Source organism: Cololabis saira, chromosome 13 (genome assembly GCF_033807715.1).
Source record: "Cololabis saira isolate AMF1-May2022 chromosome 13, fColSai1.1, whole genome shotgun sequence".
NCBI lineage: Eukaryota > Metazoa > Chordata > Actinopteri > Beloniformes > Belonidae > Cololabis > Cololabis saira.
In genome coordinates, this window is record NC_084599.1 from 35726869 (window position 1) to 35751717 (window position 24849).

General features: G+C 38.4%; 1 protein-coding gene across 4 annotated transcripts in view; it reads left to right on the plus strand.

Annotated features, from left to right (window-relative positions):
• The window catches only part of csnk1g2b (casein kinase 1, gamma 2b), a 52690-nt gene that overhangs the window by 8422 nt on the left and 19419 nt on the right, over positions 1-24849 (plus strand). For all 4 annotated transcript variants that reach the window (XM_061738787.1, XM_061738789.1, XM_061738788.1 and 1 more), the window contains exons 2-3: positions 1485-2224; positions 20583-20652. In XM_061738787.1, the coding sequence (XP_061594771.1) occupies positions 1997-2224; positions 20583-20652 (298 nt within the window). In that variant the 5' untranslated portion in view covers positions 1485-1996. The remainder of the gene's footprint in view (positions 1-1484; positions 2225-20582; positions 20653-24849) is intronic.

Here is a 24849-nt window from a genome sequence, read left to right on the forward strand (position 1 = left end):
GAAATATTTGTTAGAATATGAAGTCATTATAGGTGTCATGAAGTAAATGGGTGGACCTAAATAAGTCACGTGTTTTTATTTTTTTATTTTTCTTAAAAGCCTTTAATGTTTACTCTGTCATTCTTTTTTTCTTTAGAAAAAATGTTTTTGGGGTTGTTTTATTTATTTATTTTTACAAAAACTGACAGGAAAAATGGTAGGAATGATTTTATCACATACCTGGTTATTAGTTACATTAATTATGATTTAAACAACAGACAGGTTTTCTTTAGGTTACCTCTATGGGCTTTGTTGTAATTTATTCCTGGCATGCCTTTAATACATGACAAGCTTCCACAGTGTCAGTCCTTTATATTCATTTGTGTTTTCTCCCTGATCAGAGTTTTAAGTAAATGTGCAAAACAGATTTCAGTTGGAAACCTCAAATATCCAAATCATATCAAATATTTTGTAACAATACTGACTCAGTTTTAGTAAACAATATACGATATAAGTATAATAATATTGTTTACACCTTTTTAAATGTAATACTAGTTTTTCTCTGATGTAACAGTTATCTTTGTACTAGACTGTATCAGAATCCATCCAATAATAAGCTTTCCAGTGATTCAAATGATTTGATGAGATGAGGCATTACAGCAGTCATTGATCTGTTTAAGTGCTTTTCCATAGGAAAAAGTAGCTGCCCTTAGTGTCTGCATTAACTGCTCCCTTTAGCATAAGAAGCATTTTAGATCATAGATATGAGTTTGTGAAGTGACTCTGCCCAGAGATATTTGTTTATTTCTTTTAAATGACTACACAATGATGGTCAAGATTAGGGTTGCAGTTGATGTTTGTCCCTAATGTGGCTCTTGCATTTATTTATGGGTTAATTTGAGAACTTCTGCTTTCTTTTTTTAAACCTCCACGTCTGTCTGTCTGTCTGTCTCTGTCTGTCTGTTGTTAATTCGGGGAAAAAGAATCCCAGGTCTAGCTATTTAATTTTAGGAAAAACATAGATCATTAATTAGCAACTGTCCTTTTTTTTTTTTTTCTTAAGAATTTGTTTCAGTTGTATTTGTTTGAGTTTTTATTTATTTTTCCTTGTGAGCTCATCTTCAGAATACTTCTGGCCCTATTGATTGAGTTATTGAATAGCTTTCCACCAGTAAGTATCCAGATTTAATTTCAGCAGTAGTATGAAACGACCACATTTGGCATAATTTGATACTCAAGTGAAAGGTTTTTTTTCCTCCTATGGCCGTAAAGCGATATTTGCGCAAATGATTATGATTGTCACGTTTTCCTGAATTTTGGCTTCTTCTTTGACTTCTGTCTCTCCTTATCTATGGATAAAAGCTAAAATTGTCCTGGAACTCAAGTCCCGGGCTGTTGTTGCAGACTTTACAGGAAATGTGTTGATAATCTGTGAACTGATTTATCTTTTTATTTTTTCCCCCCTTTTTTTTATTTGTTATTAATTCCTTTTATCCCTTTTGCAGATAACCAGCTCCAACCAAACCAACCCGGTTTCCCTGTGCCGTCACCCTGCAAGATGGAGTGTCTCCACGGTGTTAATGAAGGCTGACCAGAAGAAATGAGAAGATGTTCCCAAGTAGCCTTGTGGATCCAATAGATGTGTTCCGGAGTGCTTTTTCATGACTAGTATTGTGGGTGTATCTGTGGAAACATCCTAGCAAAAACCTGCCTTTTCGTCAGGCAGGGACATGCGACTCTGAGACTGGCGTCAAATACAAGGACGGAGCCCTTCTTGTAAGCAAGCCAAACGACGAGAAAAAGGGAAAAGCTACCCCAATAGACACCTGGGTCACTTCAGCTGCAGCGTTGGCTCATTTCAGTGTCCCCTGCACATTTTAACAGCAACACCTTTCCTCTGTCCTGTGAGATTTGTCTCCCTCCCCCTCCCTAACACATCCTCCATCATTATTATTGGAGTGTCTATGGTTTGCATGGCTGGAGACTAACCGTGGAGAGGCCAGGGTATCACAAGCTTATGGATTTTGACAAGAGAGGGGGCAAGGGAGAGACAGAGGAAGGGAAAAAGATGTCTAAGACAGCAGGCAGCAGGACTGGACATGGGGGCAGGAGTTCCGGGACCAATTCTGGAGTTCTAATGGTCGGCCCAAACTTTCGTGTGGGTAAAAAAATCGGCTGTGGGAATTTTGGAGAGCTGCGGCTGGGAAAGAACCTCTATACTAATGAATATGTGGCCATCAAATTGGTAAGTCCATGATTTCTGAAATTGCACAGTGGGTATGTTGTCATTAACTTTTTTTTTTCTATGCGTTGTTTGTACTAATACACATCCCACACCAGTTTGCATCATAAGTGAATTCTGTGTTGTTTTTTTTCCCCTCCCCTTTTTAAACATTAAAACCAACGTTCATTGTCTCAGATTTGAAATGCAGCAGATTCATAGCTGCAGCTGACCGTCCTTGAAACAGGAAGTGAATAAGAGCCCCCCCCCCCTCCCTAGAATTAGCTAAGACTTGCTTCTGTTTATCAAAGTGATTAAACAAGAAGAGTTAAGTGTGTGTGTAAGCATATTATTTATATACATATACGTATATATATGTTATGTATATATACGTTATGTATATATACATTTTAATCAAATTCTGTGTTTGACACTTGACAATTTATCAATCTTTACAAAGAAAGTTAAAACCAAAAGTGCCATTTCATATGCAAGTACTTGTTTATAGATAAAGGTCTTTTTTTGTGTCATCATGAACATCAGTTTTTTTTTTTTTTTCTGCAACAGCACTGGCTTCGTGGCATTTATGTGAGCTGTGTAACCACATCAAATGTCAAGGTCTCTTGTTTTGATTGCTCAACCATTTCCTCAGTATAGACATTTCTCATCATACTTTCTTTATTGCATATGTGGTGTTAGTTTCACAGGGTTTGATCATTTGTTGACTATTTCCTCTTGACAGTGCCTTGATACAAGCCAGGCGAACTGCAAAGTCAAACTAATTCTAATATTTATACTACCGGCGTGAACCTGTTGTCATTATTGTTGCAACTACGTCCAAGTTTGTCGGATTATTCATATTTCTTTCCCCTGCTGACGTCATGTCTTCATAGCGTTCATTGATTACTATCTTTGGTAAGCAAAGCAAAGGTTAGCAAATGGCTCTTAACTGTAGTTCTACTCCCTTGAAATCTTTAATTGTGCTTGTTGCCTCTTTACTTTTGCCTGAGAACCTCCCATCTGTTGTGTATTTTTATCACTATGGTGTCCAGCTATATCTGGATCTGTCAGTAGGGCTGTAATACTTCAACAGGGATCTTATAGCCCTTCTAGACCCAGCATTTGTCCGAATGTATGATACAGAGAAGAGCAAGTGTTTCTAAAAGCACCATTAAGCTTTACAAAGCATGGCTAATAGTAGCGCCTGATTGTAAGGATGTAATATAATTTTTCTGAAAGTGGATTTTTTTTTTCTTCTCTCCAATTATATTTTCAGAGCTATTGTAAGATTGCTAATGTATTGAATTGCGCCTAGTTGACAATTCCTATGTGATTCTGACTTATTATCAGCATTAATTGGACAATTTTTTTTCTTTTTACTGCGGAGTCTGATATTGAATTTCTCAGGGTAACCCAGGCTCTCACACAGTTGTCTGTCCACATGTTTCTGTCCGTCGTTGATCTCCCAGCTCCCTGGGGTAACCCGGTGAATGTCTCCGCCTGTCTAGTAGAGCTTCTGTTTTGTCAGACGCTGTTACTGAGCTCTTCCTTCTGGACTAAAACGTATGGCAGCCCTGTAATCTATGACCACCTGTGAACAGATGCTTGACATAAGTAGTACATCTTCTTTTATCTGTCACCTCAGATTAATGGCCACTTACAGGCAGAATCTGAAGTAGGGGTTGCAAAGACTAAGTAGTACATTTTTGTTTACCCCCTATGTTAATAACATATATAAATAAAGTACTTTCTCCCAGTATCAGGATATCCAGCCGCTCACGTAACGCAATGTCACAAAGATATTTTCCATTTATAATTATAATACATAGGGGAAAGTAAAATATAAAATTCAGAGGTTTGAGAAACTGGGCATTAAATACAGGACTGTCTCAGAAAATTAGAATATTGTGATTTTCTGTAATGCAATTACAAAAACAAAAATGTCATACATTCTGGATTCATTACAAATCAACTGAAATATTGCAAGCCTTTTATTATTTTAATATTGCTGATCATGGCTTACAGCTTAAGAAAACTCAAATATCCTATCTCAAAAAATTAGAATATTCTGGGAATCTTAATCTTAAACTGTAAACCATAATCAGCAATATTAAAATAATAAAAGGCTTGCAATATTTCAGTTGATTTGTAATGAATCTAGAATGTATGACTTTTTTTTTTTTTAATTGCATTACAGAAAAGAAAGAACTTTATCACAATATTCTAATTTTCTGAGACAGTCCTGTATATTTGCATGACTTGACTCAATAGTTTCAAATAAGTCTGAGGTGGACTTGTTTCCTTTCAACTACCAATCACTGAACTCAAATGGGTCCTAAATGATCTGCAGTTTCAGTGAAACTCCAAGGAAGTATGTAAATTATTACTTGAACAAAGGTTTTCGACCTAGACAGGTCTAGCCTATAAAGGGACTTTATTTAGATTGCGACTGTAATGTGGTTAATTTTTAATTTATTTTTTATCCCTCCCCCTTTTTTTTCTTTTTTTTTCCTTCCCCTGTGCAGCTGAGTGTTTGGTTTGCACCTTCTTGCAGCAGGGACAAAGGGGGATGCCACTGTCATCCCGTGATATCAGAGACAGATGTATGGTGGGCCAGCTCTCAGGATCGTGTGCCAGTGGAGCTGTTGAAATGTTGCTGTAGAAAAAACAAGAGAGAAGGAGGAAACTGCTGAGTGCTGAAAGGCTGTCTTTGTTGGCAGACCTTGCAGACACACAGTGGTCCAGTTGTGTGCTTTCTCACACTGACAAACTTATGTGATGCTGCAAGTAAAGTGCAGCCTTTTACTCTCAAGGGGAGATCCCAGCATCTTAAAGAAACAGCATAATTTTAACTTGCTGTCAAGGATAACTGTAGACAACTTGTAATAACCTGATGTCTTAGTTGCCACCTTCTAGTAACCCTCCATCTCTGTCAGTGTGGTGATAATACTCCTATGAGAAATTGGGCCTTTACATTTCTTTTGCATACATTCAATTTAACTGTTTACAGGGAAAACGATCATATTTGGTCACTTCAGTAGAACTAGTTTAGTTTAGTTTAGTTTATTTTCGGTCATGACACACAAAAAAATAAATAAAAAACCAAGAATAAAACTGACAACAAGAAAACGTTCAATTGTTCAAAGAAAACATAACAAAAAAGTTTCCAGTATACAAATAAACAAATAACATCTAGACCGAAAAAGGGGTAGGCTGAAGCAAAGCTTATTTGCCTACCCTCAAAAAGATTAATTAAATTAATAAAATAAAAGCAAAAAGTAAGAGAAAGACTGCCCGTAAAACAAATTGCCTCTGTAGGGATAACAAACATTCCTCAAAAAATAAAAGATTTTTAAAATAAAGGTGCAGTCTACATGTTACCTTCATCCTTAAAAAATCAAAGCAAATCACCAATTAAATAAATAAATACCCAAATCAACATCAAGCCACTCATTAATTTAATATAAGGAAATCATCCTTCTTTTCAATGTTTTTTTAAATAAAGTTAAAGTTCTACATAATTTCAAATCTATATCTAATTTATTCCATACATCCACCGCTGCCACTGTAGTGCATCTTAGTTTGGTGTTGGTTCTGATTGTTGATTTTCTGTATATACTTTCCCCTATACCAAGTCTAATGACTAAAGTCATTGGTTATTTAAAAAAAAGTTACAATGGTAATAGACATCCTTTAATATTCTCCAATAACCCTCTAGAGTTGAAAACTTGACATTTCAAATATTTTGACTGCCCTATAAAGGGTTAACGCTTGCTCATCTTGAGTAATCTCCCTTTCCTTGTATCATCTGTTTCAGCTGTCAGACTCAACATTTTTAATCCTTTATTTTTTGCCTAAACAGCTGAAGTACGAGCATTTTAGATTTAATTGTAGTGTCTTTTCATATAGTTGGTTTATCACTGAGGGATATTTGTGGTATCAGTTATGAGTAATGATCGTGGCAATAGTCTCAGGCTTCTCTTTGTGATTATGTGGACTTTTTAACCCCAATAAGGAAACTGTAAATTCTTCTGAACATGGGAGTAGAATGATAAGTGAATCCTATAGTGTACCTGTTTCTGTAGCTCTGTAGAAAGCTGATATGACCATCCAAAGAGATGAACCCACACACAAAAAAGCCTACTGTCCACCGTAGTGTGCTTATTCAAGCCATGGACATACTTTATGGGCTCAAATTAAAGCCATAAATATTTTTTTATCTGTAAATAAACTTTGTACTTGTAGAAATATTTTGTGCGTGTGCAAAAAATATTTGTACTTGCAAAAAATATTTGTACTTGTAGAAATATTTTGTGCGTGTGCAAAAAATATTTGTACTTGTAGAAATATTTTGTGTGTGTGTGCAAAAAATATTTGTACTTGTAGAAATATTTTGTGCTTGTGCAAAAAATATTTGTACTTTCAAAACATATTTGTACTTGTAGAAATATTTTTTTGCACACGCACAAAATATTTCTACAAGTACAAAGTTTATTTGCAGATAAAAAATATTTATGGCTTTTAATATGAGCCCATAATACTTCAGCCATGATATAAAATCAAGTATGACCAAATAAGATAAATGATTAGTAATAATGTTCCTTATTACGTCTATCACCTCACATGTATAGCTCTCATCAGGTGAAGCTAATTGCATTTTTGCATCCAGTTGGTAAGTTACCGCTGAAGAGGCATTTGATTGAGCTTGGTAATGAGAACCCACTCTTATTGCTGGTCTTACTTGATACTTTGATAAAAGAAATCTAAAGTGTTGTATCAGACTCTCCTGTCTGCCTCCCACTGAAGCATAAGCAGCTCTCGTTGCAGTTTAGCTCAGCAGCTTACACAAGCTTGCCATGTGGCAGTTGTTGTAAAACTGTGAAGGCACAAAAGCCTTATCAGCATGTTTGGCTGGAATTAAAGTGACGTTTTGACGATTTAAGTTCCTCCCCAGCCTGCTTGGGGTCTGTAGAGTGCATGCTGGGTAGACTGGATAGATAAATCCTGGGATGTCAACAGCATACAAAAGCCTACATTCAGTCAACTAACTAATCCACTAATTAATCAGTAGCCAGCAGCGATGCTGTTCGTTTACAGTCGCACACATTGCTTCTTGGAGGTTTAGTTATAAAACCTGTACAGGAGTGTCAATGTTGGGAACTTAATGGTGATGATAGAGGGTTTTTTCTTTTGGTACATGTTCATGAACGCAAATGGTGACTTCATAAAATAAATGGGTTGAAAAGTGGAGTAGGGTGTGTGTCTGTGGTGCGCTGAGTGCTGTATAATTGTACCTTCAAAGCGTACCTCCCTGGTTTATGGCAAAGCACTGGTTGTATTTATCAAGACTGCCATGAGTTTGCACTTAAAGGCTGCGTCTAAACTTCGTTTGCTGCATTGTAATTGAAGTGGTAAACTAGAGCCAAAATAACTATGCCAGAATCAGATGATTGTAATTTGAAAAGAGCTGAAACCAAAATAACCTTGTCTCTTGACTATCTCTCCCAAAGACTGGGATACATTTTGACATGCTTTGCATTGTATAAGAAATTTACATCTTCCACTTCAGTATCTAAATAGGATAGACAGCGGAGACGAGTATGAAATGGGCATTGATTTACATTATTTACCCAGTAGCTTGTCTTATTGGACATAATAATGATGGCAATAATAGGAAAGCCACATTTGTATTTGATAAGATGAATAAGTAGTTTAGAACATTTTTTCTTTTAAATAAATGTCCTAAATACCATTCTGCTGTTTTGCATTGTTGCTCATTTTGGATTATTGACTCATTTAAATGCACATTAATCACACCAGAGCTTTTCTGCTATGACTGGCCAAGCAGCAGAAATTGTTGCTGGCATTTACACATTACCTTTTTATAAATGGGAATATGCTTTGAAAATCTTCAGAGTTAAATAACAATGAGCATTTGAGAGACTCTCAGTATCTCTGAAGTTGAGCTGCCAGGCCTGCAAGTCAGAATATCACAACTATTACTAGCATATAAAGAATTGTTTTGCGCAACAGTTAATCTCTCATACACCTCTATGGCTTTGTCATTGCTCCTAGCCTTTACAGGAAGCAGTGAAATGCCTTTGTGTGCATATTCAAGGTTAAACTAATTAGTGGTGTCGCAGTAATGTGCGTTACGGTTATGCTACACCTCTCCTCGACAAAAAAGACTTGCCTCTTAGCAGAAGGGTGTATTAATAACTGGCATCATGATGTGCTCTTCCCCTTCCTGTAGCATCTGAGTAAAGCTTGATCTATAACGCCATGTGCACATTACTTTTATTTCAAAGCAAAACATTTGTTACAGTTATCACTGGTCTTCACACACACTCTAGTGACTTTGGCTTTTGAAAAACAGACATTTCACTCTGCTCTCTGTTTTATTTGATTATGTAAATACAACTATTGCTGTCTGATTTCAACTGTAAACATTTGCAATGGAGAAGTATTTGCACCACTTTGTTTCATGTTTTCCTCTTCTGAGTCACAACACATCCTTGTCAGATTCGCCAATCCTGAATCATGTAAGCATCCCCGGAAAATGCCACACAAATCCTCGGAAGATGCCACACAAACATCAAGACAGACCGCAAAAAGCTGACTTTTTCCTCAGTATTAGCTGCTATGCAGCCAAATTCTATATAAATCTGCATTGGCTACTATGCTTTATAGTGTCAGCAGTAAATGTTATTTTTCCACCTTGTTTTCTCTCTTCTTAGCCGTGTCTCCAGTGAGCTTGGATGGGTGTATTATGCACATTTTGGGTGGATAGACAACTTTCTCATCAGATAGCTGAAAAGGGTAGGGTGGATGAGGCTTGAGCTTAATTTCCAAATTGCATTTTGGAGAAAATACTAGTATGGACAAGGCCTAAGAACAGACTTTTATTTGTGGGATTTGTTTCATTTATTTTTAAATGCAGTCATACAAATACGGCTGGAAGGAGGGGCACATTTTGTTGCACACTGAATATTTTCCATTAGTTAATTTCACAACAAAACTGGCCAAAAAAATCTAATTTTTATTTAATGATTCTTGTCAAATAAATCAAACCTAACATAAATCCACCAAAGGATTCACTTTGTTCTAACTTCTGTGGATGCCATCTTGAGCATCGACAGTGAGAGCACGTTGCATTGTTTATGGTTCCAGTGCTATCGCGTTGTTCACTAAGCTTTAAACACACCTTGCCAATAACCGCACCCAAATGGAAATGTTTCAACTCTGGCCAAAGTTTAAACAATGGCTGTATTTGCCACTAAGAGCAAGGAAAGATTTCTTATCTTGTGTGCGTGTGTGTATATATTTCTTTTTTCCATAGTGTTTTTGTTTAGCTGACATAACGAGTGCATTTCCCCGCAACATATAAATAAAAGCTTCTGAATCTGAAAAAAAAAAAATCACTTGATGTCCTTACCAGTGGGTTTGTGAGCGTCTTAAATACAGTATATTGGCTTCTTGACTGCCAAAAGATCTCTGGATGCATCATCAATGATCAGCTCTGTCCAATTCCAGTAGTTCCAGCTTATCACGTTGGTGTTTAGCAGGCAGCTGATGGCTCCATCTGTCTATGTTAAATCTGAGCTGAAACCGGAGAAGTACTGGACACCAGCCAGCTGTGGTTCTTTGACCCCCACTTGCTCTTATGTACCACCACCTTCCCGCCACAGACACCTTTTGATCATGAAGACTGCTTCAGTATAGACTTACACACACTAGTTAGTTGTTTTAAATCTAACTGTGTCAGGTCAGGCAGAAAACTCTTGAATTTGATGCTGTCCATGGGTCTAGACACCAGTGATTAACTGCAAGGGATTTTCATTCAACTGTTTGAAAACTATGGTTATATTTATCTAGTCATTTATTTATCATGTCACTTTGTCTAAATGCTTTTGAGCCCCTACAAAAAGGAGGTACTTTGTTTTAAAATGCCCGTAATTCCTAAATGGAAGATTCCATAGTTCTGTGAAACCTCATGAATTAAAGCTGCAAGTCGACTGTATATTGAAATTTGATGTGCTCTTTACAAAACTATGGTTATGGTTGATATTAGAGTATTTTTCTACACAGTGTACTACATACACTCAGTGGTATGGTGTGGAAATTATTGCCCTTACCCACTTTGAAACTGTCATTTTAATAGAAATGACTATTTTTGCTTAATCTCAGTTTCTGTCAAAATTTGTTGAAGCTAATTTTCAAACCAAATCAACTCCCTTTCATGAAAGATGAAAGTAGTATTGTTCACAACACCAAATATGGAAACCTGTCCCCTTTTTGATGTAAAATTTTACAAAATGACTGTCGACTCCATTTCGCTATATTGGCAAGATGGTGACTGAGGGCTTGGTGTTAAATGTTCTACACTCAATGTTTTGATCTTTGAGTACACCATCGGGATACTTGCCATGATGTATAAAACAATAGTTTTCTGTGTAAACACAAATATATTCCCTCGAAATATTAAGTGTAAGGGCACAAGTACCCAAATTAGAACATGGGCCATATAAATTGTGTTGCTAGGTGCATATTGTGAAATGGTTAACTGCGAGCAGGCAAAGGCCAGCTTCTATTCTGGGCCTTGTGCATAATGCTGGGTCTGTTCCTCCGGTCGTGTTGTACATGTAGACACCCTTGATTCCAAGTTCATAGATGATAAACAACACTGATGTCTTGTATACGTATAGTACACCATATTGTTAAATGTTTTAAAATGCATGATCTTCCTCAAAGGAGAGTGTATAATTTTTATCACAATATCCCATCATGTACCTCAGTTTTGATCTGAACCTGTTAATTTCAGAACTTTGAAACGATTACACATTTTCTTTTTAAACTCTTGTTGATGTCAGAAAACGGTCATTCCAGGCAGCGAATGAAGCAAAATTATTTTTTCTTTTTTAATTCAAAGGGAGAAAAAAAAATCAGTAATCAGTTAGATCAGAGTTAGATTACCAATGTTAACACTTTTTTACAACAAAGTTTGTAGTTGGTCTGTGCGTATTTCAAGGGAATAGGTGTCTGTGATCTTTTCTTATGGCTTCCGTTTATTTTTTTCATATCTATCCGATATTGTTAGGTTTTTTTTTTTTTTTTATCAATTTGCCGTTCTCTATTTTATCTTATCATTTCTATCAGTTATGCCCATTCTTAGCTGTGGATGAGTAAAAATCAGATTTGTCCTATGTGAAATCATATTCAGAGTTGGTTAATCTCTGGAAGAGGACTTTATACTACTGACGGCTTGCTTCATCTACAAAGTCTTTTGGAGGTCAGCCCAGGTTAAAATATAGAAACCAGCACCTAATCTGTGATTACATAATCACATATTTGTGCAAGCTTGAATTATTTTTTCCCTTGAGTGATGCTTGAAGTGTGAGCCAATATCTGCTCTCACACCCATCTGCAGGCTGCTGCAGCAGCAAGATATGATTCTGATACATCAGTTTTTGCTCTTACAGGTAATGTTCACTACTTTCAAAGCATTGTAACAATGACCAGCAGCAAGAAAAGATTATTTCTTTTTTGTTTTTGTTTTTTGTTTTTTTTCATTTAACCATTTTGCCAATACTTTTACAATCATAATTTGACTGAAGTCGGTCAAAGATTAGGCTACTGCTCTGTTGGTGTCTGACTGTTTTGGTTTTGGGATCTATATTGTCATGGAGGCTTAGTTTTCAATATTTTAAAAATCAATTTTACCAACTGAAATGTTTTTCATTAACCTTTTTATTTATACAGGTAAAACCTCATTGAGACCCAGGGTTTCATTTACAAGAGAAACATATTGTAATTAAATTAAGGGTAAAGTCCAAGTATATTACTCTGTTAATTTTCTACTGAAGTGTTAGTAGAGTGCGTCATGGCAGTACCTAATACATGTTGGTTTTAAGATCCCAAACTAAGAGAGAGGTATCATCGGCCCTCTTAAGCAGAGCAGCTATGATAACTTTGTATTCTGAAAACTGGCTTCTGAAGTTCTCATTCATAGCACTGATTTTGATGTCTCGTTGTGGGATCCGCCCCCTTGCATATTACTCAGAAGCATTTATCTCATTATGCCAATCCGGATTGACTAGTGATCATAATAACATGACATTGTTTATTACAGACGATGTCAAAACATACACAAAAGTAGGAATAGAGAATATTATGCTGACTCATCCAGGCTTCAGGTCAAGGGAACAGTTGAAAATATACGAAAAAAAAAGATCTGCAGCTGTGTCACTTCGAGACACGATACACCACCTCACACAGCTTGTTCGACCGAAGGTTATGCAAATGCACCATCACTTGGCACATGTGCTACAAGGCCCCCACTAGCTTCTGTGTCAGAAGGCATATAACTCAAGGCCGTCACCTCACTGTACCTGCAGGACATGAGGTGGCTGTGCTCACATACAGGAAATACCTGAGGTCTAATTTTCCTGGCGTCCGTAACGAGTGCTCCCGTCAAGAGTGTTTGCATGGTGTACCGAGGCAGTGATGACTCCTTTTTAAGACGCCCGGGGCATACGCTTGGCCACCTATTTGCTCACTTCTGGCACGAACACAGCAGGAGGTTGCGTCGCAGACATGTTTTATAAACTGCCTGACCAACTTGGGGATTATGGTAAACATGTGTGTTGTCTGCGGTACAAAACATTGTATTCCTGGAGCTACATCTGGACTTGGTGGCATTCACAGCTTGCTTATGAGCAGAGAGAGTCAAGACTTTCAGAGCTTGTCTGGCACGTTTTTTTGTATGCAGGCGGATCCCCATCAGGTTGTCCCCCGACTCCTGGGGTCGATGGTGTTTGGCCATATTAGTAGTCCAACTTGGCAGCTTGCATATGAGGGATTTCCAACGGTGGGTGGCTCCCCCAGGTTAGATCCTATGCCCATGTGCTCTGGCGGGCCAGCTTTCCTGTTGCGGGGGGTGGGGCCTGACCTGTCTCAAGACGTTTTTAGATTGGATCCTGATAATATTGCTGGATGATGAAGGCGTGTTTAACACGCGTTGGCAATATAAACGCAAGGCGCGTTATTTGTCACCTTTGGGCCTGAAGGCGAGAACCTGTGTGGGCGTATAGAAGGACCTAATGTGTTTTGGGCTCGGGTTTTCTTCTTGCAAACCCCCGGTTTGTCATCTTTATGTCCAGTTGTTCAAATAATTGGCCATCTTTTGTGATTCTGGACATACGCCAGTTCATGGCGTCCTCGCCTCTGAGGCGGAGTAATTTGCAAATCTCCTTGTCTCCCCAATTATTCATCTTGCTAATAGGGCTGCAACTAAGGACTATTTTAATAGTCGACTAGTCACTGAGTATTGAAACGATTAGTCGACTAATCGGATAATTTGTCATTTTTTTAAAAATTTAGTATAAGGTTGCTTTAATTATTTGGCAAATGATGATAAACACAAGAAAGATGGCACTAGAGCCCTGCGCGGGACTGGTTTCTTCATCCTGCTCCGCTGCATTTCTGACCATTACCGCCCGCATCTGCAAAACTCTGAGAATTCATGCCCGCACGGCGCACAATAATAGAGATGCATTGATTTAGTGTCTTCTCCCGTCCCGCAAGAGAAATGTCCCAGACAAATCTATCTGATTTAATGTTAACATGATCATTGTGGAGCTTTATGGATAATTGACAGTTCATAGGCACCTGACTGAAAGTTAGAAGCAAAGCCATCATCACACAAGCTTTTTCGCCTTTCGCGCTGCATCAATTATGATTGAGGTTATAGCAACAGGAGTAGGCTGTGAGTGGCTCAAATAATACTAATAAATAACATGAAATAAACAAAGTTATCGAATGAAACAAATTCATTTAACATGAAAATAGGCTTAATATCTTACCAAGGCGAGTCCTCCGACATGCTTTCTCTTCAAATGCATTACCGACGTGCTCCCGTGAAAAGCAAGGTCGGCTTTGCAAACCTTTTTTATTCGCCGTATCGAGGCTAAAATGCTCCCAAACTTTTGAAGTTTTATTACCCGCAGCTGCGCTGAGATGCTATCGTGCATGGCAGAGACTGTATTGAAGTGAGATGCCTCACTCCATTGGAAAAACACATCTGGCAGCAATTGTCGACAATGGAATTCATTGTCGACAATTTTGATTATCGATTTTTGTCGACGAATCGTTGCAGCCCTACTTACTAATACAGATCCTACCTGTGACGTCCTGCTGTTGCTGTTACACATCAAATGTTTCCTTATTTTATAAAATAATAAATGAAAAGAATAAAATAAAATTCCCTGGTGGGTTGTATTCAGGTTATGTGACCTACAACCCTCTCACGACCCGCCACCCTGGGTTAGTTCTGTTTACATTAGACCCGACCCGCAGTTAACTTAAGACTACCCTCAGAGGCGAGTTATTCGCGCGGCAGCGCCAAGCGGCAGTCAATATAAAGGGGGAATGCGACACGTGGAGTATTGGAAAGTGGTCCCAGTGGATTCAATGGAGTCAGGTGGGGTGGGCTACACGAGGGCCGATGCGTTGTGCTGGAATCCAGACTTCCAGTACTTGCACATAAATTACCTGGAGCCCCTTGCGGCTTTTCTGGAGCTCAGGTAGTTTCTCCCTGTCCTCCCTGGGCGTTATGTTCTGGTGAGAGCCGACAACACCACAACAACGGCTTATTTCAACTGCCTGTGAGGGTTGTGCTCCCTTGGGTGGCACATGCTGGAGCACAAACTGATCCTTTCCTGAGCTTTGGGCGCCTCCTGTCCCTTTGTGCAGCGCATGTCCCAGGGATTTTGAACCAGGGGGCGGATCGTTATACGGGAAATGGATTGTGTTGTGGGGAAGGTGTAGGGTTGTTACAGGTGAGTAGTGGTGGATGTGTTTGCCTCTTGGGGCTCCCTAAGGATGTGATTAGCACCATACAGAGTGCAAGGGTGCTCGCTACCAGGTCCCTTAATGACTCTAAATGGAGGGTGTTTGAGGAGTGTGTCACAAGAAGGGACACGTCTCCTTTCAGTGCCCAGTTGGGCCCATTTTGTCCTTCCTGCTGGAGTTAATCGACAAAAAGAAGTCATTTTGTACTATTAAAGTGTACTTGGCTGCTATCTCTGCATGTAATGTGGGCTCTGAGGGTAGAACAGCCAGCCAACATCATTTGGTCTGCTGCTTTCTGAAGGGAGCATGCAGGATGTTCCCAGTCTTCAGGTCCCTGGCGCACCATGGGACTTAGCTGTGGTATTGGAGGGTCTCTGCACTTTCTTTTTTAAGACTGATACTGCTGGCTTTGGCCAACCAAGTGTGTTAGTGATATTCATGCCTTGTCAGTGCATCCCTAATGCACTCGGTTTGCATTAGCAGGTGACTAGGTTTCCCTTACACCCAACCCAGGCTTTGTAGCCGAAATGGTGGGCTCGTTCTCTCCCATTGCCCTTGGAGCAGTCACCTGTCTCTTCAGCTGAAGAGCAGCAGCTGAGTGTGCTGTGTCCAGTATGAGCTTTGCAGACTTATGTGGACAGGGCTGAGCGTTTTTGAAGGGTTGACAAACTTTCATGGACCAAACCCCATAAGGGTCAGGCCCGTTACCAAAGTAGCTTTCGTCAACGAAAATTATGACTTTATATCGTCGTCAACGAACCTTTATCACCTGAGGAAAACGAGACGCAAATAATGGTCATGTGACGATAACGATAATTAAATGTATAATGCAATATCGTAGAATAATTAAAAACAAGACTAAAATGTAGATTACAAAATAAAAACTGCTAAAATGCGTCTTCATTTTTGTTGACCAAAATTAGATCAAATGTTATAACATTTAATATCTATGTTTGAAGTAGTTTCCTCTGGTTTAGTGGCTGCTGCTGGGTGACGTCACATCCTCAATCCCGGTCGCGGCCCGCGGGGAATCAGATCCAGAAGATGCAGCTGCAGAGTTAGAGACTGATGCCATTAACGCAGAGCTCTAGGTTCACGTCAATTAAAAACGATTAAAAAGTTAAATAAGGAAAGGGGCCGATGGCCGGCCATGTGGGGATCTGCTCTGGGGCTGGGAGAAGAAGATACCATCTTTGGATGCACTTTCCTACATAGATGTGGAAAAGAAAAACGAATGTGTCGTTGAAAAAGAAAAAGACAGGGAGAAATGCGGAAAAATAAAAATGTTGTAAACTCAAATTAGTCTTCTGTATCTGGAATGAATTTATTCTTGAGTCAATTAAAGTATCAATAATATAACAATAATATAACCTTGCTTGAATTGTAAAATGGGTTTGGCTAAATACAATCTTTGACTAAAATGATCCTGGACAATTCTGACTAAAATAAGACTAAAATGGTCAAGACTTTTAGTCGACTAAAACTTGACACGACTAAAAGGAGTATGAACGTGACTAAAACTAATAAAAACTAAAATGATGGCTTGACCCAAAGACTAGACTAAAACTAAAATTGAAACAGGCTGCTAAAAACAACACTACCCATAACAAAGCAGCGGCTCCCACAATCCAGTGTGGCCTTGGCCTCACTGGCATCCAGTCTACTCTGCGTAATGGCGCTTCCATCCAGGACATTTGTGCAGCTGCAAGTTGGTCTTCACTTCTCACCTTTGTTTGGTTTCATAGGTTGAATGTCTCTGCTCTGTGAATCATGCTGTGTTGAGCTCGGGGCGTGCTAGTGGTTGTTTGAAATAAGCTGTCATAGTTTCCATATCCAGTAGTAAGACATCGAAAGGAGTACTATGAATGACAACTGTAGGATACTCGCATAACCCTGGTCCTCAGTGTGGGTGAGATGTCTCACTGGCCAACCATTTCCTGCTTGGTGACGCAGGAATAGGTGCTCATTTTGAATGACGTTGCATTATGTCATTGTGATCACCAGCCAATCAGGATTGATGTAATGAAATAAATGTTTCTGAGGAATACACGAGGGAGCGTATCCCATAGTGAGACATCTCAGTCATGCCTCTCTGAGATCCGGAGTTAAATGAGTAACCAAATGTCTCATCAGAGACTTGTTATACACAGACTTTTTTTTTTTTTTTTATTAATTAAAGCACTGACCTTGGTACATAAGACTGCTGTATAGAACAGCTGAGGTGGAGAGGTTACCTGAGCAGCAGGTCAGACAGGTAAGACCCTTTCTGGTCTGTGGATCTGATACCTGGACACAACCCAGCCCTATTGGCAAAATGCTGCGACACTGACGCCACACCTAGTGACCACACATTCCAGTAACGTTACAGTTTAAAGGTTCACCATTGAAAGTGGGAAGTTGTAAAATGTTATTGTTCTTATTCTTATGAAGTGACAAGTTGTATTAAGGCATGCTAAATATTACAATTATTTTCCTTCATAGTGCTAAAGCATCTTCAGCTTTGACAACACGCAAGCAAAAGGGACTGAAAAAAGTTATAACCAAGAAGTTGGGCTGTGCAAGTAATCAACTTTTAACTGTGGTTTTAGTGTTGCCCCAAATATTTGTGATGTATGATTGTTCTTCCCATAATTGAACATCCCTGCTGGGTAGGATTTTAAAAGCGGTAAACCTAAAATAATCTCTACTGAGAAGAAATTTAACGGTGTTATTTCTGCAGGGGTAGCCCTGTCATCACAGTGTGCGTCCGTCCATGGAGCAGATCAAAACATATCAGATATGTGCAGAAGGCTGAGAAAAATCCTTGTAATATGCAAAGATGTTACATCAGATACGTGCAGCTTCAGCCTGGTCATTTACACAGCTATAGCTTAGCCCATCTGCTGGAAATACAGATGAGTCCTAAGTATGTAAAGCTGCCGTAAGCCTCTGTTTCCTATTGTAAGCTGTTTTTAAAGGGTCCTGTGGTTTGGTGCCATCTGTTTTTACTCGTTTTTTATTTTTATATATTTTTCTCTTCCTTCCTCTCTGCCATGGCCTAACTTGTTTGAGACGTGGTTGTCTGTCTTCATGTGGGAGGTGGAGGATGCTGCAGCAGTTCTGAGCTCCACCTCCCAGACCAGTCACGTGTCTTCCTCCCACAGGCTTCCACTCATCTTTATTGCTTCCCATCTTCCATTCTCAGTTTATACTCTGTATAATGCACAGTATCTTTGCACTTCTCTGGATAGGTTTGAAATTAGTCGCATGTAGAGCATTCATTCATTCATTTTAGTTAGAAAGGTTAGAAAGGTAATGATTTTGGACTGGCACTGGTGATAAATCATAACTGGAAATCTTTTGAAGGAGTTTGTCAGTGTGGCAGGGGTGAATCTCCCAGAAATTGTCGATCCATTGTTGAAAGAAATTGAATTAGAACAGAACATAACGTAACTGAAAGCTGTTAATTGCATTTTTTGTCTGCCAGTTTCTTTAATGCAAATTCACTGCAAATCTTTCTTTATTTTTGGCCTTTTTGTTTTCTATTAGAACATGACCCTGGACCCCTCTAGCTTACTTGGATTTTATGTCTCCCATTCTTCAATGATCATTTGTTCATTTAATGGCGATAAATGGACTAATGGGCAAAAAGGGTGTAAAATGTCTGAGCCTACTTAAAGTTCAAATAATCTGATTGATCCTGGCTGGCACTCTAGATACTTTTTACATCAAAAGTTGAATAGGTGTTGTAGTTAATGAGGATTAATATGAGATTAACACTGGAGTTAAACTGTATATGTAAACTGGGGTTAACGGTATATATACATATATACATTCACATATATGTGAATACATCATGTCTGCTGCTGCTTAGCCTGCAAACAAAAGGATCAATTTTTGATGCACTAAATCTAAATGATTATTTTTTCAGCCCATTTTGATTTTTTTTTTTTTTTTTTTTTTTTTTTTTAAATCAAAACTTAAAGTTAAAGGGGTTCTTTAAGTATTGTCTTTAAATGCTGGATCTTCATTCAGATTATACCAAAACAGACAAAAGTAGTAAATACTGTTTAAGGACAGCATGGTCGTTTACCTCTGCTTCTATCGACCACCAGAACAGCTTTGGTTGCAATCCAGTTGATAATACTTCAAATGGTTGGAAAAAGGATGGAAAGTCCTTTACTGTGTTGAATGTGACTGATATTTTTTTATTCACACTCCGGTGTGATAGAAAGGCACCAGAAGAAAAGATGATCCAGACTTAATGAAGGCTTAATGGACTGAATGTTAAATCTTAACAGCCTTTCAGCTTTCAGTTTTGATGATTTGAAACAGAAGTGCTTTGGAATTAGATGTACTTGGAAAGAAGTGCATGCAGGATTAAATCTTCCAATAAGTTGCTCATGAAATGTTTTGAGTACATAAGGTTTTAGGTATTTTTATATTTTTATACTTATAAAAAAAATTACATAACTTTGCCAATACCACAGCGTAATTATGATCTCAGTATTACCCACAGTAATCTTGATTATGATCTGTTTTTGTCATAATCGAACAACACTGGGCACTGGTTATGCTGAATTAACTGTTGTGTGTGAACGATTGGTATAAATAGTGTATTATGAAAAGGTTCATCTTCTCTTGAGTGACCAGATATTGCCAATATTTATAGTTTACTAATTATTTTTGGAAAGTGTAAAATGTTAGATTTTTTAAGGTCTTTAACATATCTGTAGTTAGTTTAATTTTATGTATTTATTTAACAAATAATTAGGTGTTTTATTGGTACACAAAGTTTAGAATAAACTTTTTTTTTTCCTTTTTAAGTTCATCATATTTTGAGTAACAACAAAAGCTAAATACGCCACATTTCACATCTCTAGACCTTTTGTAAATTCGTTGCAGTTGCCACAGTGTGAAAATGGCCTTCTTTACTGCTGGTATAGACCACAAGCTTTAGCATAGCTATTAAAGATTAAGGACAGAAATTAATTGGGGTATGTTGGTTCTCTCCTCCTCACATTTGTCGGTAATGCCCTTGTCATCATGAGTGTGTGGCTAATCAGATTGTAATTTAGGTGGTAAAGCTTGTGATATAATGAACAGTCAGACCTGGTGGGTTGATTATCAGCCGTGCCATCACAATAGCCTGCTGTATGCCAGCTGGAACTGCTCTTTATCCTCTCACATCTCGCAGTCTGACCTGAGACTTAAGGAAAACCTTGTTTTGGAGCTAGCCAACCTTTAAGGCCTGAGGCATCTCATACCCATATGTTGCCTCATGTCTTAATGACTTAAATTGCACCCTGAGTTAATTGTGATGTTTGTGAGATTGTACAGCACAAACACTTGTTTTAGCTGAGTAAGCCTCGTAGAAGACTTAGTAGTATTTTTATTGTATTTAGATTTACAATATGCCTTCACTGAATAAAAGCCAGGATTGGTATTTATTTGACTATTTATAGCTAGCATGTTTTTGTATGATGACAGGCCCAGATGTACTGATTTTATGTGCTTTATAATTAACTGTCTCCTTCTTTCTTCTGTCTTTCAGGAACCCATCAAGTCCAGGGCACCACAGCTCCATTTGGAGTATAGATTTTACAAACAGTTGGGAAGTTCAGGTAAGATGAGTGCGATATCTGAATTGTAAATGTATAATAAACAGCCCAATACTGAGGCCCTGTTTACACGTAGCAAAACGGTGGCGTTTTCATGCGTTTTGGCCGTTCGTTTACACGAAAACGAAGCTCAAAGTCACCAAGAACTATCATTTCTGAAAACTCTGGCCAAAGTGGAGATTTTCAAAAACTCCGTTTTCACGTTTGGTTGTAAACAGAGGGAAACGGAGATTTAGGCTTCAGAATGTCATATTATGAAACAGAAACGTCACCAGCGTCATTTGTGCGACCTGTGTTTACAATTTGTTTGGCCACCGTCCATATTTTCTTGTATTTTACCTGTTTTATATTCTAAAGTCACACTTAAAAGTAACTCCACTTCTCTGTCACTCCAAACGAAAGACTCTCGTTCCGTCTTGGAAGTAACTGGCAGTCAAGGCTGATTTATGGTTCCGCGTTACACCAACGCAGAGCCTACGGCGTAGGGTACGCGGCGACACGCACCGTACGTAGGCTACGCCGTCCATTTAACGCGGAACCATATTATTCAGGCTTCACACGTGTCATTTGTTGACGTTTTTTTCCAGGATTCCGATTGGCTAGCATGACTTTATGCTTCTCGTTACACTGCCCCCTGCAGGTTTGGCTGCTCATAGCACCGTAACAGCGTATTTATGCGGGTTCGTGTAAACGAGGGTATTTTTCAAAACGTAGAGGGGGAAATATCCGTTTTTGTAAATACCCGGCTATGTGTAAATGTGGCCTGAGTTGAATGTGATGAGCCTCTTTCACTCTGGAATGCAAAGTGAACACACTTGTATTTTTAAAAAGCACATACCTATAGTCTTGTCTGCTCTAAGACAGCCATGTGTAAATTGTACTGCTAAATTTATATTTAAAAAAAAAAAAAAAAAGTTTTTCAAGTTCTTGTTTTAATGGTGTGATGTCACTTTAATGTTGGATAACACAAAGCTCTTCCTTTGAGATGTTACTGTACTTGCTATGTAATTACATAAACACAGCAGCAATCACCCATCTATAGGAAGCAGAATGTTACTGTACGAGTTTTGTTTTTATCTGAGGGATCTAATGCATTTTATAAATTCCAACTCTCGTTCTGTTCTACCTCATTTAAAGTACCCAGAGTCTTTCACTTCCCACAAAACTTCACAGAACATGTTAATCCACAATGGTAGGAACTGGATTTTGCCAACGGTTGTGGGGAAGTACACTTTGCGTACTACGGGTGTTGGGGGGGGGGGGGGGGGGGGGGAATGGATTCACGTAAGAATTGCGATTCTTATCCTTAGCAATTCTGAGTCGATTCAAAATGGTCAGGGATCGATTTTAAAATTGCCATAATTCAACCCTTGCTCCTGTTACAGCAGGCTGAATTGCTCTACACTCCTCTGCACACACACAGCGAGCAAGTTGATGTAATACAACTAACAGTAAATGTGATATTTTTGAACGTTTGCATTTCTGATTAAATTATCTTACAAAGTCAGCGATTCAGTTGGATAATTTGGAAACAGAGTTTGCTGATGGACACTTTTTTTTACTTGAGTTAGCATTGTACAGTAAAGCATTTATGCTTTGGCCATATCAATGGATCTAATCCAATAAACTGTACAGTACCATGAAAAAATGGTTATATTGTTAAGCCACCGCTGACTTCATCTCTTTATTTTGTACTTAACAGATACTGTCTTGTTCTCATCTGTATAATGATACAGGTTTGAAAGCTTGTATCATCGTAACTACAGCCCTGTGTAAAATAAATTATGCCCTTGCTCATTTCTAAGGGTTTAGGTATCAAGGCAAAGAAATTAATCTGGTTCTTAATCACTTAAAAGTAGGTAAATACAGTTGAACTACAACACATTAAGAGGATAATGGAGGCCAGGGGCTGCTAATGAAGTGCACTTGATTAATTATCACCAAGTGTGGTCACTTCTATAACAGATGTTTTAGCATGTTGCTGCCAAAGAAAGAAGACATTAGAAATAATCAGGAATGAGTTAGGCGATTTTCCAAATATTTTGCCTTCATTTTATACTGAAAGATTACTAAGAAGTTGGGTTGGGCGATATGGCAAAAATATCATATCACAATTTTTTTTTTTTATTATTGTTTTAAAAGTATATTTACGATTTTGATTTTATCACGATAAAAACAGATAATACATCACGCCGAGGGTAATAATTAAAGAACCTACAAAAATTGGGTTTAGAGCCGTCCGAAACGAAGATAGCAGTGTACCATTGCCCTCAAAGCAGAAATGGGGCCAGAAAAAAAAAACTTATTGGTGCATCAGCATAGAACTGCAATTTATAGAATGATTCCTAGACGATCCCACGATCTCTGCAGTTTGAAAGATCGTTTTCACGTTGTAATCCTTCACGATCCAATATCGTCATATCACCCACCTCTACTAAGAAGTTTACATTAGACACGGTTGCCAATCTCAGCAGGAATGGACATTCTAGCAAATTTGCAGAAATGTCAGATTGTGCAATAATCGGATAAACCCAAGAGCTGCATTTTAGGAGAACCTATGAGCTAAATCTTGGGTTCTGTTGGGTTTGGTCACGCTCTTGAGAGTGCATTGAAATGTAGGGTGTGGCAGCCATGTTGGTTGCAGTGGAAAATGGTAAACGCCAAACTGGGAGAACATGAGTCCTGAAAAGAGAGAAGCAAAAGCTATGGAAAGAAAATGGGCTATGCTTTATTTTATCTTTCTGCTGTGACAAGTGGTCAATGAAAGCAAAGGGGCATTATTTGGAGGAGTTGAAGCTTTTGAATTGTTTATATCTAGGTAGGATACAAACATAGCGGATCAGTAACCCTGATATGTGACCCCTATTGAAGACACCCGATGTGTTTTTGAATTTTCTCTTTTTACCCCCTTGTGGTGTGAGTTAACAAATCTCTTTGGGCATGTGCGTTTTACAAATTACTGAACTTGCCAATGTAGGTGCTGGTAAGCTTTTCTAACACTGCCATTCAAAGAGAGGTATGTAGAGTCAAACATGTCTTTAAAAAAAAATAATATGCAAATGTAAAGTCCTCTTCAGACTGACACAATAAACTAATATTCATATAATGAAATTGTAGCGAAAACTCATGACTGCAGTTCAGGAGTAAAAAAAAAGCTGAATTTTTATTTCTGTTAATCACAACATTATTTAGAAAGATTCAAGATAAATAAGATAAAGTTTAAACAGAGCAGAACAGAAATGTAGTGCAGCAATTTAATGATATGTGGCTTGGGCAAAAGCTGTCCACTGTTGATAAGGAGTTGGGGCATTAGGGCAACCCTTTACTATTTATAGCTGGGCCTCTACAGGCATTCAGGCCATTATGGTGTCTACTTGGATAGGTTCCCTCGTCTCCCGACTCGCTGGATCCTCTGCCTCAGTGATTGACTGTCCTGCCAATAGTTTGCAAGAAAATACTCTAGCATCCATTCCTGGTGGGGTGTGGTCTGCCCTCCTTTCTTTTTTCTTTTGTAATAGATCTATAAATTCATCTTGAGTCATGTACATACTAATCCCATGTTTCCAATCTGATATTTTTGCATTTCCCAAGAAAGTCACTTTGTGTTGACCACTTTAACGCAGACTTAAAAGTGTTTATTAGCAGGTTTTATTTTTTCTAAATCTGTTTTATTTATTCATTATACAACATTCGTCATTCTTTCCTAACTGCTCAAGCCACTATACATGCGAACGGTGTTTAATATTATGTTTGGTAAACCGGTCCAGTGTATTTTTCATAAACAAACACTGAATGAAAAGTACCTTATGAAAGCTTGTATGATCCAAGTGTGACACAGCTCACAGATTTTCCTTCATGTTAAAATTTCCATTTAATTTAAGGAATATTTTCTTCATATTAAGTGTTGTCTCGTGGTCTTCCGCCCCCGCTATCGACAAAAAACATTCAAAGTAACTTCTCAAACCGGTCCTCGTTCCCTCTTTCAACAACTGCTTATATAGCACTAAGGCACAAATCAACACAAGTGGATTTAGCTCGCAGAGCAACAGTCACGGCAGAGGTGATTGGGACTCAAATAATGATTGAAGAGGAAATTAGAGCGTAATCGATTAAGAGACCAACAGCAATAATTCCGGAGAGTATCGCAAAAGGGAAAACCTCTACTTCTATAGTGGGCCTGTTGAGCTAAAAATGACAAGT